The following is a 15,804-nucleotide window of genomic DNA, read 5'->3' as shown; positions in this document are numbered from 1 at the left end:
ATGGGTCCTTTTGAGAGTAGTGTTATCCCCGCTGCACTCATGGAAAGTTGAGTAAGACCAAAGAGAGCAAACGTGGCAGCAGCAAGAACTACAGTTGAAAATCATTGGCCCTTCTTGTTTTCTCCAGTGCCAAATCATGTTTTCTTCATTTTATTTGGCCAGTAAGGTAAAGCCCAACATGGGGAGAAGGGAGTTATTATTCCATAATGAGTTAAAACCCTATTGTCCCAAGTCAAGCTTGCAGACAGGCTGACTGCCTGCATTTTTCCATGTCAAAATGCTCAAAGATATTTCCTTTATGCTGTTGACTGTAGCCAATCCAAGTCTTCAATATTAGAGGCGCTCTGAATATTTGCTGACAGAGCAAGGTCCACAAGGGCTCAATTAGCTGTATTTGCATGGAAACAATGGTATTAGTACATAGACAGTTCTTATATTTGACTTTTAGAGCCAAGGAGACAGACCTGGAAATGTTTTTCTGGCTAACTTTCGGTCTGTTCAACTCCACTGTTGGAAAGGTTTCTCGAGCTCTGGCCTTGTCCTTCTAATTTCTATCCACAGATTCAGTTTCAGTTCTAAGAATTATCAAGCAGTTTCATGTTTCATTACAGTCCATAAAGAGACAGACGGTGCTTTCTCATCAAAGCAGCCCTTTTCACCCGTTTCTTCTCCCAAGTTCAGCCTGAGACCCTGTCACACCAATTTTGGTTCCCCACCTTTTAGCCCTGCTTTCTCCCTGCACCGCTCCAGAGATCAGAAGAGTCTATAGCCAGTGGTCCCTTTCATCTCCCCCTCACCCCTTCCCCAGCCCCAACTCAGCCACTTAGTGAGTTAGTGAGGCCCTGCTTCTCACCAGCCAGCCCTGCATTCCTGGGAATGGCTGAGTGAGGCCGGGCATCCCTGCACAGGGTGAGTTTTCTGTTGTACATGCTCAGCCCAGTATTTCTTGATTCATGAATATTAAAGGATTCGAGATCACAAGGCCTTACCTCCTCCATCTTGCACACTTTGAAAACATAATAGCTCTTTTATTTCAAGGCACTTGACTTTGTTTATTCAGTGCGATCAGGGCAGCATTCAGGCTATAGCAAGCCTGTTAAATATTTACCAATGAGGCGGATATTTATACATGAATCAGTGGCACTTATCAGCGTGTGATGCTGGAAGTCAGGTTCAGAGCCCTCACAGGCAGAGAAACTGCTGAGTTAAATAAAGCGTGCAGTGAGTGTCCTTTAAAAACTCAACTCTCATTTAAAACTATCCTTGCTGGTATCTGAAGTGCTTCACACATTGAGGCTTCCCCTGCACAGCTAAGTCATTCACGATTGGACATGACAGAGTGGTCGCTCCCTCACATCCAAGAGGCAGTGAATCCGGTTGTTTGATGGTTGGGGTGGGAGAGTACTGAGGTGTGAACAAAATCGGGAGGAATACTTGTCCTGCTGCCTTGTGGAAAGTTGTAAGGGGAGATGGGCTGTACAGCACAGTGCCTGCTTCGGTGGTGGTCTGAGTGCTTCTAGAAGCCCTTTAGCCTCACTGGAATCCTGACCCTGCTCACTTACCAGCCATACGCACTGTGTCTTTCCATCCCTGTAGCCCTTTTTTTTTCCCTAAGATTTAATTTTTTGTTTATTTTTGGCTGCATTGGGTCTTCATTGCTGTGTGCAGGCTTTCTCTAGTTGCAGCGAGCTGGGGCTACTCTTCTTTGCGGTGCGCGGGCTTCTCATTGCGGTGGCTTCTCTTGTTGCGGAGCACCGGCTCTAGGTGCGCGGGCTTCAGTAGTTGTGGCGCATGGGCTTAGTTGCTCTCTTCGTTGCAGTGCGCAGGCTTCTCATTGTGGTGCCTTCTCTTGTTGCAGAGCATGGGCTCTAGGCGCACGAGCTTCAGTAGTTGTGGCACGCAGGCTCAGTAGTTGTGGCTTGTGGGCTCTAGAGCGCAGGCTCAGTAGTTGTGGCGCACGGGCTTAGTTGCTCTGTGGCATGTGGGATCTTCCCAGACCAGGGATCAAACCCATGTCCCCTGCATTGGCAGGTGGATTCTTATCCACTGCGCCACCAGGAAGTCCCCTTGTAGTAGCCCTTTCAAGATTAAAATCCCCCCTGCTCTCAGGGAGGCACATAATTCAGCAGTAACAGCAGCCTGGACTCTGGCAACAGGCTTCCCTGAGTTCAGATCCTGGCTTTACCATTTCCTAGTTGTGTGGACCCAGGGAAATTTCTTCTGCTCTCTGAGCCTCAATTCCTTCACTTGTAAAATCACAGTGATAATTCCCACCTTGTTGAATTGTGGAGAGGATTAAATTAGATAATGAGAAGCCACCTAGCAACAAGGGTTAGTTCTTGATAATCACAGAAGCAGAGTGCAGAGAGATGGGCCTGGCAGCAGAGCAGCTGGTCATTGGATTTCTCCATACCTCTGCTTCTTTCTATTATTATAGGTAATTTTTGTTTAATGGCTGTATTTCAGAGGCAGAGAGAGAGTTTCAGGTTGAGAGGATTACTCGCATGCTGTTTTCACTCCTTGTATTCAATTTAGTGAATGATTAAGAACTTATCCTGTAATGCTATTTACAGGTCAAAGGCCATTACTATCAATTCTAGAGAACTGTCCGAATTTTTTTTTTTAATTTTATTATGTTAAGGATTGTTCCTCTAAGCAACCTATGAGAAGCCTGGATCTTGTTCTTCTCTGTTGTGCAGATATTCCAAGAACCACAGGCTGTAAATACTGGATTTATTTTTCTTGTACTATAGAATTTTCTTCTTAATCCGTTTTCCATCCTAATGGAACCATTAGACACTTCCAGTGAGACGTGTGCCCTCTGTGTACTTTTGCATGAAAAGAGGGGACAGAAAGCCTTCCTCTCGTTCACAGAAAGTCATAGGAATTTTCCTAGCCTTCTTCAGAGTTGAGGCTAAGTCTCATCCAATGTCTACTCTGAGAGTAGTGAATGGAAATGATGTCCTTGCTGATTCTGTGCAGTTGCAGGGTGTACATGACACATTCATGTCATACTTAGTCAAACGCTATCTCAGAATTTTCTCAGTTGTCAGTTATTGTGCTTTTTAATTACCATCTGAGTATGATAAGTCAACAGCGAATACTTCCACTCCATATTGAGTTGCTCACACCACCTGGAATTTTATTTGTTTCTTGGGATTTCTCATTCCTGTAAATAAGTAAACATAGTATTCATTTTTACCGGAAAAATTAATTTCAGAAATCTGTAGTCAATAGGGAGACAGGCTGGATCTGGAGTCCTTTGAGTAGTTACATATATTGTTCCTTGTACCACAAACTCTAGGCTGAGTCAATCTGCTCTACACTATTTGAGAAGGATTTTCTAGACTGTAACTGTTGTGAAATGTTTTGCTTCCATTTACAACCTCGTTACTATGGGGACTTGGATAATGAATAATCACAACATTAAGAGATTTTAGGGGTCTTTTTATATTCCGTTGTCTTACAGAGAGGCTTTAAGAGGCTTACAGAAATATATATGTTAAAATAAAATTCAAATAAGAAAAACAAATTAGGACCGAAGGAAAGTGAGAGTAGGAAAGAAGATGAAATCAAGATTAAGGATGATATACAAAATACATGCTATGAGGTTCTGAACAATTTTTTAAAATAATCTTAACGCTGGTTAATTAAACTGAAAAGAGAATATCCAGGAAAGTTCTGGAAAATGTTTCTGAATCAACAGCGTCTTAGTGTTTGGATTGATGATTTTTGACTGTACCTTCTTGTTTAGATGAATTGAATATCAGTGTTTACTGGGATTAGTTGCACACTTCCTACCCATATTGACCCACAGACACGGGACCCCGGTGTTTCAGAAAATGTTTATTTAATTGCCACCATTTAAAAACCGAGAGATTAAATCATCTGGATTTCTGGCTTCACTTGAAAAATTAGGATCTGGTAAGACCAGGCTTGTATTCCTACATGTCAGAGATCGCTGGGGCTGATCAGTGAGAGCCCTTCCCACTGTGCACAAAATCCCCAGTTCCTTCAAGAGTCCCCACCTGGTTCTCTCCACTCATTTACAAAACCTGCCTGGGCTGAGTAGACCCCAGGCTTTTGCATCCCCTGCCCTAGACCACTTGCCTCACACTAAGAATGAGGAAACTAAAGCCCAAGGAGGCTGCCCAGGGCAACAAAGCCGGTGAGCTGCAGAACTGGTCCCTTTGGTACACTGTTACACCGTTGTGTCAGTTCAGTTTTGTTCAGTTTAATGAATGACTTACCTTTGCTCAGCCCAATTATGAACTGGGCGTAATCAAGAGTATAAAAGCCTGTGTTTCAGTAACAGGTACAATCCATTAATGTTGGTAAGACATTTACCCATGCCAATCAAAATTTGCTAATTTGTACTGTTGTGTGATAGGATCAGGAGTTGTCATTAATCGTTAGCTGTTAGTCATGTGTAACATGAACACGTTGTTTTAACAAAATGGATAGAATATATGTGGAAATGTAGTCGTAAAGTGAAGCCCCTGTAACCATCGTCATTACTTCAGGCAGTTGGTGGGCAGAGTTGGACACGAGAAGCCAAGTCTGTTTGGGGTGTCACTTAAACTGCCTGAGCCCTGAGAGAAGTGTCCATTGTTCTCTTGTCCTTTCAGTGCACTTGGCGGCTCCTCAGCTCTTCATATCCCAGCTTTTCCAGGAGGAGGATGTCTCATTGATTATGTTCCTCAAGTGTGCCACCTGCTCACCAACAAGGTAAAAGCAAGTCCTCTGCCTCCCCCACCTTGTGAGGCTCCTTCCTCCAGTGTCATCTACCCAGCATCATGGTGCACACACCATCCTCTGCACCCCATCCTCTTCGTTTCAGCCTCCGTCTGACATCAACCTTTCCTACTTTGAATTACATCTCATCAGTTTCTCTCCTGATTTCTTTGCCCTCATTCCTTTCCTGAGGATTCTGACCTCCTGCTCCAGTCTTATCTTCATCTTTTAAATGTATATCTCCTGTTTCTTGAATTTCCTTTATGCCCTAAGTTTTTGCTAGATCTTACACCTCCTTACAGTTTAAAAATTTTGAACTTTCATTTCCCAATTATCTGTTGCATGCGTGTGTGTGTGTGTGTGTGTTTGCCACTAGTTAATATCACAGTAATTCTGTAGAGCTGCTTTTATCTCTTCCTGCTTTTCTGTACTGCACTTCTTAATAGTTGGCTCTCGATTCTCCCTGTCATGTCTAGGAGCAGTTTGCCAGAGTCCTGCTTCTAGGGGCAGGATTTCCAGGTCAGCTTGTCTTATAGTCAGGCACATCAGGTTATCTAAAGCCGTCTCTTAGCTGTGTTAATGAGCCCTTACACTGGCAAGTAGCTGAGCTTCCACTAATGGTTGTTGTCAGCTATTTCTACAAAGTATACAATATGCTTGTTAATGTCCAGCCAGTGTATGTAGCTAAAAACCGGAGATATTAATCCGCAAGCAATACTGACTTTGTTTCTTCTCCCACATGGACCCAGTTTGCTTAATTCCCCAAATCCTATTTTCTTTGCTCCTGTTGACTTGTTCACAATGGCTTGGAAAATAAATCTTTTGTTTGTCTCTTTCATTCAAAAGATAGCTCATCTCTATATAGAAAATATTTTAGAAATATAATAATATTTCAAAGGCTTCCGTATTATTTTTTAAATGTCAGAGAAACTAAAATCGGGCAACTCCACAGTCTGTGGGCTCGGCCCAGATTCCAGGGTCTTTAACTCTCACAGACTGGTTGCTGCTCATTGGACCAAATTCCCCCAGCCACTGCCCTCCTACAAAACTGATCAGAGCACAGATTTCTTATTTACACTGGGGGACTTTGCACTGCCTTCAAATCTAGATATCCCAGTATTATAGAGAAAAATGCAAATTTGGTCTTCCAGAACCAAGAAGAAAAGCCTTTTTAAAGCTCTCCAATTGAGATTAATTTCTAGTCATACATTTTCCTCAGAAAAATTGTAATACCATTTTCCCAGAAATACAAGAATCAGTCAGTTTTTCTTATCTGGTTCCCTTTCATTAATTTTGCTTGTCTTTTAAAATTGATGTTCTTCTCCTTGCCACAAACGAGGACAGTATGGGCTGCTTTTAGAAACAATCTCTTCAAATGAATTTCCATAATTACATTGGAATCTATCTTTATAGCCAGTTTTGTTGTGGGTTTCTGTTAGAATGGTTTTCTGTTTTTAAAATCAAGTATACAGAACTGTTTTCATCCCCTTTTTAAACAAAGCCACTTAAGCAAACTTATCATCTGTTTTTCTTTTCCCAAAATAACATTTCTGATCCTGCATTAAGCCTGCAAAGCAAGAACTGTTTTTATAAATTGACATAAAACCCCTGTTATATAAATAGAATTGTTTTACTTTTAAAGGGTACAAATGGCTATCAGTACCAATTGTGTCAAGGTTATTTCAAGCACTTTATTTCGGGCTTTTGTTATCCATGGAAACTCAGTGTGACTACAGCCAATATAAACAATTTGGGGGGTCTTTTTCTCCCACTGTTTCTTTCAGCCATTATGAAGACATTTCATAAGGAATGTATTTTTGTGTTAGACGCTGATGGGTAAATGACTAACTTTCAGATGCCTAGCTTAATGAGTTCACAAATTTTTTTTTATAGAAACTGTCATTTGGCGATAACAAGGAAATATAAAAAGGCAAAATAAAATCTCCTGTTGTAACACTCCTTATTCTGAACGTTATGAGCTTAAAAAGAAAGAATTGAGCATTACTGTGACGTTTCAATAGGCGTTGTAGTTCAAGATAACCAAATAGACCCACTGGATGAGAGGAAGCTCTTCTTTATAGAGAATTCCAGCTGATAAATGCAGATGGAATGAGAGAATACAAAAATCACCATTTTTTCAGGCCCTAGTGAAGTAATCGATTCAGACAAGGATCTCCCAACAGATACTAAAACCATTAAGTAAAAGGTTCATGGGAACTAGATCTTCCCATGCTTTGAGGGGTGTACCCCTGGATTACTCACTGTGGCAGAGGGGAAACATCCCCTTCCAGTAGAGTGGTCTGGCTGGCATCACCTTAACCAATGATCAAACTCAGTATTACCTAGGAAGTTTTCTTGCCCAAAATATTTAACCTGAATCTAGTCACACCTTTAGCTCTAACTTCCAATTTTAGGAAATACAGAAGGTAGAGAAAAAAGGAAGGAAACAATCAGAGAATCGAGAATACAGAATAAGACAACTAGCCCAGTCTCTTTGGAAAGTCAATATTATATACACACATCCACACCCCAGGAGGTACTATTATTCTGTAGTAAAAGACTTTCTGAATTAAATGCCTGATCCCTGTTTACACCCTGCTTTTTTCAAAAATGTTTTGGGGACAATTGGGAAGTTTTGAAAATGGACAGCGTACTAAATGAATTCAGAGAATGATTACTAAATTTGGTATGATAACAGTATTGTGGTTATGCAGGAAAATGTCTTGTTTTTCGGAGATGCATGCCTAAGTGTTTAGGGGCAAACTGTCATGATGTCTCTAATTTCCTTTGAAACACTTCAGCAAGATTGATTGACAGGTTGATAGGTAGGTAGATGGCTGGATAAAGCAACTAGACAAAATATTCACAGTTGTTGAATATAGGTGTGGGAATATGGGTGTTCAATTTGCTATTCTTTCTACTTCTCTGAATCTTTGAAATTTTACATAATAAAATGTTTAATGATTTCCTACTCCACTTCTCAGCTTTGGGTTCCTATTCCAGGTGCAGTATGTGATTCAAGGATATCACAAAAGAAGAGAGTATATCGCTGCTTTTCTCAGTCACTTTGGCACGTAAGTTCTTTGTTTAAACCACAAATCAATGACGCACTCACGTCCTGATGACCCTAATATAAGGGCTTGATTAAGAAAATAGCAGTTCTTCCGTGTGATACCTCCGAATGCCATTTTGATTCTTCTTGGTGTGTTGCTTACACTGAAGCTCCCAGGAAGACTTTTTTCTTGAGCATTCTTTAGCAAATAGTAGAATCAAATATCTTCCCTGGAGCAGCGCATGACTAGCCCCAAACACTGCAGTAACAGTGGGCATAAGGCCTGCTTCTTCTCAGGCTCTTTATAGTCTGCACAACACTTTCACCTCCGTCATCACAGAGCAGTCATGAGGTGAAGCAAGCAGGCATGACTGGCACATTCTACTGAAGAAAGCCCCGAAACCTTGGCCAGTTCAGGCACCCGGCGGAAGTCACACATCTCGGGGAGAGAAAGCCAGGCTGGGATCCTGTTCCCAGGACTCAGGTCTCCTGATAGGACCACCGCTCCCCACAGGGCCACAGAGATTCGGGAAGGAAGTCTGGCATTAGACACCATCACGATGACTCACACTTGGGATTAGGAGTTGGAAGAAGGCCCCGCAAGGGAGGAGGGAAGTGTATAGCTGCAGTTCCAGGGTAGACATCTCCTCCCACCCTCCCTGTGCTCTGGCCCTTTCCTTTCCGAGGTGGGCTGCTCTGCAGCTGTTTCCTTAATGATGGTAGAGCCCTTATCAACTTTCCCCTCAGGGCTTAGTTGGGGAATGGACTTTCCTCACAGTCTTCTTTAAAAGGTGAATCCCTCTACCTACCTGGGGGGACTAAACCCTAAGGGTTTTAGTGGTCTAGTTATCTCCCACCTTATTCCAGAGAAGTGGTGTGTGTGTGTGTGTGTGTGTGTGTGTGTGTGTGTATTAAAATTTTAAATAAGTAAATGAAGAAATTAGGGCAAAAGGAATAAGAAAGAGAAGATGAGGTCAAGAATAAGGTTGGGGGGACTTCCCTGGCGGCCCAGTGGTTAGGACTTCGCTTTCCAGGGCAGGGAGTGTGGGTTCGATCCCTGGTCGGGGAGCTATGATCCCACATGCCCCGAGGCCAAAAAAACCAAAACATAAAACAGAAACAATTTTAAGAAAGACTTTAAAAATGGTCCACGTCAAAAAAAATCTTAAGAAAAAATAAGGTTGGGGTATAATTTTACAAATGTGGCATAATTATAAGCAAAATTTCTGACTCCTCAAAACAATTTCAAGAAATTTTCTCATTATCCACAGTGAAATTTGTCATATCCCCAAAATAGAAGTATCAATATCTAAACAGTATGACTGTCTCTTACGTGAGTCTCTAATACTTAAGATTTTTTTCAGCTTTATTTATGAGCATTTTGAGAAAGTGCTTATGATACAAACAGTGGTTAATAAATGACACCGTTAGTCTCCTCATTTTTGAGTAAGATTATCTTTCTTATATATAATCGAAAATGCAGACGTTAACACAATAACCTCCAAAGCAGGGTACACATACCTCAGGGGTGTGTTCCCCACCTCACTCCATTCACGAAAAGGGTGACAATCGAATTTACACTTGTTTTTAAATCTCATTCGGTTTATGTACATTTTTGTGTCTTTTTATACATATAATATAGTAGTACTTGTATACAATTACGAAATCATATACAAGTACTACCATATACTGTACTATATGCGTAATGAAAAGGATTCTGTGCTCGTTTTTGCTTACAGGATGCAGGATCTAAAAAGTTTAGATATCAGTGTTATAATGTTGAGTAAATTACATATCCTTAAAAGAAATACAAACTGGTGAACAGAGTTGTTGACTTAAGTCAGCAGATCTTAGTGATGTATCAACAGTCTTTGAGCAAATCACTAAGCCTTCAGTGCCTTAGTTCCCTTACCTTCCCAATGAGTTCAACTGTTCCTTCCTACTTAAACCTGGAGGCCATCAGTATTAATGGTCTGACTGGCCTGACTCAGCCAGGATGAAGGCATCTCTAAGGACAACAAAGGCCTCCTTGTATGGACAAGAGAGAACATTATCCTTGTCCTCACTGTGTGGTTAGTATTGGCACATTATGGTAACACCCCCTAAGCACTTAGCTCTTGAGGGAAATGGGGGAGGTGAGCCTATCAGAATTCTCTCCAGGCCCTTCCGTGCTCAGAGGCTGTTCTCCATTGACGCTTGAAGCGTGCATCTCCCATCTGAACCCAGTGTCCACCCAGCTAACGTTGCTACTTTGTCTTGAGCCTGGTGGGGAGGATAGGGGGACACAAGAGAAAGGATTCCAAATCCTTTGGAAGAAAGTAGTATATAATCCTGTAGTTAGTAATATTGTCACTGCTTGTTACTGTTCAGTGCCTAAGTGAGTGAGATTTCACTATCACTGTACAGACATAGGGTCATTGTTGCCCTGATTTCTTCATTTGTCCTTTTGCTCATCACTAATAACTAACATTTGCATAACATTTTATGGTTTACTATACCTGTTTTTCACAACTCCATGATGAAGTTTACAAATATGATTATATTTGTTTTACGGATGAGGAAACTGAGGCTCCAAAGGTTAAGTGATTTGCCCGAGGTTGTAACAGATAGTAAAATGGCAAAGCTGTAACTTAAACCTAGCTGCTTTCATTCCAAATCCCACATCCTTCCTGTGGTAACACTCACTTGTCTTAAATGCATCTCGGATTCAATAACCCTGACTTTATGAATATATTCTTTACTTGTTTCCATCTTCTTTATACCTTGTTTTTATGAGGGTTTTTTGTTTGTGTGTATGTTTTTATTACTTAGGGGTGTCGTGGAATATGATGCAGAAGGCTTTACAAAACTCACTCTGTTGCTGATGTGGAAAGATTTTTGTTTTCTTGTACACAGTGAGTATACTTTTGCTATTAGCATGTCAGCCTGCATTTAAAAATGTACTAAACCACATGTAATAATGAATATGACAAACTTTAGTGTCCTGACTTGGTTCCTTTTACTTTAGCATAAGTCCATTTACTGCGTGGTCTTCAAGAGAAAATATCTCTAGATCAGTGGTTCTCAACAAGGTGTCATTTGCTGCTCAGGGGACATTTGGTAATGTCTGGAAACATTTTTGTTTGTCACGACGGGTAGGGGACCAGGGCTGGCGGTTGTTGTTACTGGCATTAGTGGGTAGAGGTCAGAGATGCAGCTAAACGTCCTACAGTGCATAGGACAGGTCCCTAAAACAAAAAGGTATTGAGTCCACAATGTCGGTAGTGCTGAATTTAAGAAACCCTACCCTAGAGAGATTTCTGTTTTCAAAGTATCTTTCCAGATTCAGGCCTCAAAACTTTCAAGATTACTCAAAACATATTGCTTTGATCATTTGGTTATCATTCTTATTAAGTGAAAAAAATCTGTAACTTTGGTAATATATAATATATATCTTAAAGGTGGGACTATGTTTTGATGAATTCCTGGCATGACTTCTCAGTGTTTTCCGCACAGTAGGCTATTTAAATTCCTGTTGTATGATATTAATCAGTCAGTAAACATTGCTCCAGCTTTCGCTTAATGGATCATTTAGAGTCTCTTTTGTATATTTCTTTGTTATATAAGAACCAGTGACCCATGGTGCCAGGTTTGAGTTGCAAGTCAGCTACGAGCTTTATTCTTTAGTCATTTGATATGCAACATGCCCAGACTTCAAGCCAAAGGCACAGAAGTTTCAGCTCTCCCGAGTCCAGTTACACAAAAGCAGTGGGTTTGGGTTGACTTCACTCAGTATGTGGAACTACCCTAGACTTAAATAAACTGTTTCAGGATGCACAGCTTTGGCCCTGTTTAGCCAAGCTGTCAGTGTAAAGATAACGACTTGGGGGGATTTTTCTTCCCCAGCAGTTTTACTTTCTTGGTTATGATTTGCTTAGGCTAAAATAGTTCTTAATTTGTCTTACCTGACGTCACATCAACAGATAGTAGGGGAAGAAACCCCAAAATGTCCATAGTGGTAGAGGGAAGAAAACTCTAATGAAAACCTTACCACGGTATAATCTGCATAGAGATAATTGAGAGTTGGCCATACGTACTTCTAAGAAGTTGGTTATCCCTGTCGTTTAAGGCATTTCCCAGTGATAACCACCTTGTCATGCAGTGCTTCATGTGGAGCTCCTACTCGATAACTAGTCTTACATGGGGACCATCTTTTCAAATGCATCTGAAAAATGCAAGCATGTTGCTCTATATTAGTTATGCGTACAGATAAGCAGAGAGTCGGAGAGGTGAAGATTTTCATCTTGGGTGTGCCTCCAGCTAATTATATGACCTTGTTCAAGTCACCAGGACAAGCCTCCCTCTGTTTAGTTCCCTCTCATGTCACTGGGGATTTGGTTGGTAAGTCCTGTGGAGACATCAGCAGATGGAGCTTAACCTACAATACAGGGCCAGGTGGAAGAGGAAGTCCCACAGTCAAGGCCTCCTGGCACTCTCCTCTTTGCTCACCATCTTCTGTGGCTCTACTGAGCGGAACTTCGTGCTGCTGCTTCCAGCTCTCACTTTTAATTCTGACCTTATCACGGCTTTGGTTTTCTGTTCTGAGTGTTAATTGCTTTCTGAGATCTCACTTCCTATTTGCTCTGTCCACTTTGCCCCACCATCTTTATCCCAGTGATTCTGTTTCTAGCCTGGTAACCTGACCCCAGATCCTGACTGTAAGCTTGGTTTGTGTCTCATGACCCTGGACAGCTGCCTGGGGGATTAGTCTGGTGTGTTTCCTCTAGCCCAGCTCAGCAATAGGGACCTGTACCCTGCCATGAATGGTGGTGGCTATGGTCTGAGGCCTCCGGGAGTAGCTGTGAGAGAAGGACGCAGAAGGAAGGACACACAGGAGGACAGTTACAAACAGTAAATTAGATGACTGCTTCAACCAATTTCTTCATCCCAAAGTGGCATGAAATCTCAACAGTTTGTCCCGAAACTTACTTTGGTCTCCTAGCCATGATTCCATTTTCAAAAAACATGAGGTCAGTGCTTCCCTGGTGGCGCAATTGTTGAGGGTCCGCCTGCCGATGCAGGGGACATGGGTTCGTGCCCCGGTCCGGGAAGATCCCACATGCCGCAGAGCGGCTGGGCCCGTGAGCCATGGCCGCTGAGCCTGCGCGTCCGGAGCCTGTGCTCCGCAACGGGAGAGGCCGCAGCAGTGAGAGGCCCGCGTACCACAAAAAATAATAATAATAAAATAAAAGATGATATCAGATCATATCAGATATAAGGGAAAAAAGATATCCTCGGCACTGATCTTTCTCACCTGTGTTTTCCACATGCAACTCAAGGCTGCCTGTTCTGGTGGGGCCTGGCAGGAGAGCTGTTCCGGGATAAAAGAGTGTCCACCTCTCAGCTCCTGCCGGCTCTCCTCTCAGTGCGTTCAGTGTCACGGCAGTTCTTGTTCCTTTGGAAGGTCTATTCCCCAAAGAATGTTTTCCCCACAGTACTGTGTATCCACTATTTCTTACAGCCCCTTCTCTGCCTTCCTCTGTCACATGCAAAATTAAGTCCTAAAGTCATATTTTCACTTGGTTTTGATTACCTTCTTCAGAAACATAGAACCCCCAGACACTCATTAGAACAGGTACAGGGACCTTGAGATTTGTTTAATTTACTTTTCCCGAAGTGTTTCCTTAGGCTCTTACTCCTTTCCTCCCCGGGCCGTTTGCTCTCCGCTCTTAGCGTCACGGCCCACGTTCTCGGCTCTTTGGCAGATAAGACCTTGTCTGTGAATCAGGGGATTTTGATGCTGTTTCCTGCTCCGTCATTAACTCACAGCCTGTCTTTAAATAAATTATTTCCACCCTTCTGCTACTTTCTTATATCTAAAATGTAGGACTTGTAACATCATAGTGAAGCTTGGTTAGGTAATGCGTTTTATTCAGTCATACCGTTAAGCATCTGAAACTTACCTTCTTTCGGAAGCATCTGCTTGCTTGGTTACAACCCCCATGGGACCACTTATTCCCTTTTTTCTCGTCATGAAGATGGGAGTTGAATATGGGGTGGCATTATGGGGTGGGGAGACTTAATGATAGAACATTGCCTTGAATTATTCTGAGATCTCAAGAACAAGAAAAAGGAAGAAGGAAGCGCCTAGAGATGGAGCCAGTCTTCTGTGACTGGTTCACTGCTCCATGCAGCTTGAAGACCTGGCAGGACACAGATAACGTCTCTGGTCTCCCCCACCCTCTGTTCTGCCCAGGCCCAGGAAGAGGTTTGTCCAGAGGGCAAGTGCTGGCAATAATTCCGAGCATTCTGGATGCTAGAGGAAAGAGGCAGTCCTCTCTTGAGGCAGATGGCTGTGACCTCAGACCTTGCCAGAGTGTTCGGAAGTAAGAATGCCGTAGGGGAGAAAGAACATCGTACGGATTCTGGGATCTCTCAGGAGACACTGCAACTTCCTGGCATTCTGGCAGTTCCAGGAGGGGAGCTCTGACCATGGAGAATTTTCATCCATTTATTCCTTCTTTCTTTCCTTCATCCATGTCAACATATCGCAAGAGTTGGAACCACAGCAGGATCAGGGACTTGCTTTCATTCAGAAACTGTTTTCGGAAAGGTTTCCTGGCCATCATCTAAGAATTATCTGTAGTGGTTATGTAGGTAATTCTGTTTTTGCCAAGCTGTATTTTACCTCTGGAGGTAGATGCTATCTTTAAGGCAGCAGCTTTTCAGAATACTGGATGACAAGAGAACCAGATAGCAAGGCACAGTGACACAGAACAAAAGCAACCACTGGGGAAAATGGCCTGTTTTTCATGGGCCCCTGTCAGCTGCACTATAAGGAATGCAGCTGCCTAAGGTCGCAGGGTTGCTGCTTGGAAGGAGAGGGTATTGAGATCTTTTGCAGTTACCTGTAACTCCTTGGTAAATGACCCTTTGAGTCATCCAGCCTGGACCATAGGCCTTATCTCCCTGGCAAAATACATATTGGACCAAATCTGACCATTTTAGGTATTCCATTTCATTTCTTCTCTTCTCGACCCCTAACCCAATCAATTTAATCCAATTCACCTGAGTTCTGAGTTGATGGCGAACCTGCTGTGTGCTCAGGCTTGTGCTAGGTCCCAGGGGATATCAGTAAATAATTCAGGCTTGACCTTAAGACACACAGAGTCTCGAGCAAGGGTTGGTTGGCCACAGCCTATGGGCCAAACTCCACCCTGAGTCTATTCTTGTATGGCCCTTGAGCTAAGAATGGTTTTTATGTTTTTAAAGAGTTGTCAGGGGAAAGAAAAGAAGAATATGCAACAAAACTGGTGAAGCCTAAAATATTTCCTCTTTGACTCTTTACAAAAGAAGTTTGCCAACCCCTGATCTAGTTAATGAGAAAAGAGATCAGATAAAGGTGTGGCACACTGATACGCATTTTTGAAAACAAATGTTCTCTAAGCTCGCTTACTGTATGCAAGGAACAAAGTGATGATGAGTGACACAGGGAAAACTTCATATGTTATATATATGAGAGAGAATTAGAAAGAGAGACACTGTCCCTAATGGAGTCTAATGAGAGAGACAGACAATAAAGAAGTAAACTAACAAATATGTGCTACAGATGGCGACAAGTACCGTAATGGAACAAAACAGAGGGCTTTGAAAGAGGCTAAGAGGGGAGCTGTTGCTGGGATGGTCAGGGACGCCTTCTCATAGGAGCTGACATTTCAGCTGAGACCTTAATGAGCAGCCATTCAGGTTCAGTGAAGAGATTTCAGGAGAAAGAAAGTCCTCTTGTGCAAAGAGCTACAAAAGGTAGCAAAGGGCTTTGCATGAGCCAGTGTGACTGGAGCACAGTGAGCAAAGAGAGTCACATGAGAGAGTTTAGAAAGAGAGTCAGGGCCAGATAGGATAGTGCCTCACAGGCCATGTGTATCGGGATGGGGTGGTAATAAACGCTTGAAAAACAATGGTTTAAGCAAGGTAGAAGTGTATTTCTTTCTTGTGTATAAGGAAGCAGTCCAGGGCTGGAATGACATATCCAGAGGTCA

General features: G+C 42.4%; 1 protein-coding gene across 3 annotated transcripts in view; it reads left to right on the top strand.

Moving 5' to 3' along the window:
- The window catches only part of BABAM2 (BRISC and BRCA1 A complex member 2), a 444,366-nt gene that overhangs the window by 340,099 nt on the left and 88,463 nt on the right, over positions 1 to 15,804 (top strand). For all 3 annotated transcript variants that reach the window (XM_060026897.1, XM_060026895.1, XM_060026898.1), the window contains exons 8-10: positions 4,629 to 4,728; positions 7,738 to 7,808; positions 10,598 to 10,680. In XM_060026897.1, the coding sequence (XP_059882880.1) occupies positions 4,629 to 4,728; positions 7,738 to 7,808; positions 10,598 to 10,680 (254 nt within the window). The remainder of the gene's footprint in view (positions 1 to 4,628; positions 4,729 to 7,737; positions 7,809 to 10,597; positions 10,681 to 15,804) is intronic.

The sequence above is a fragment of the Delphinus delphis genome, chromosome 12, assembly GCF_949987515.2.
Source record: "Delphinus delphis chromosome 12, mDelDel1.2, whole genome shotgun sequence".
NCBI lineage: Eukaryota > Metazoa > Chordata > Mammalia > Artiodactyla > Delphinidae > Delphinus > Delphinus delphis.
The sequence above is the reverse complement of the archived record's forward strand: the minus strand, read 5'-3'. Positions and strand labels throughout refer to the sequence as shown.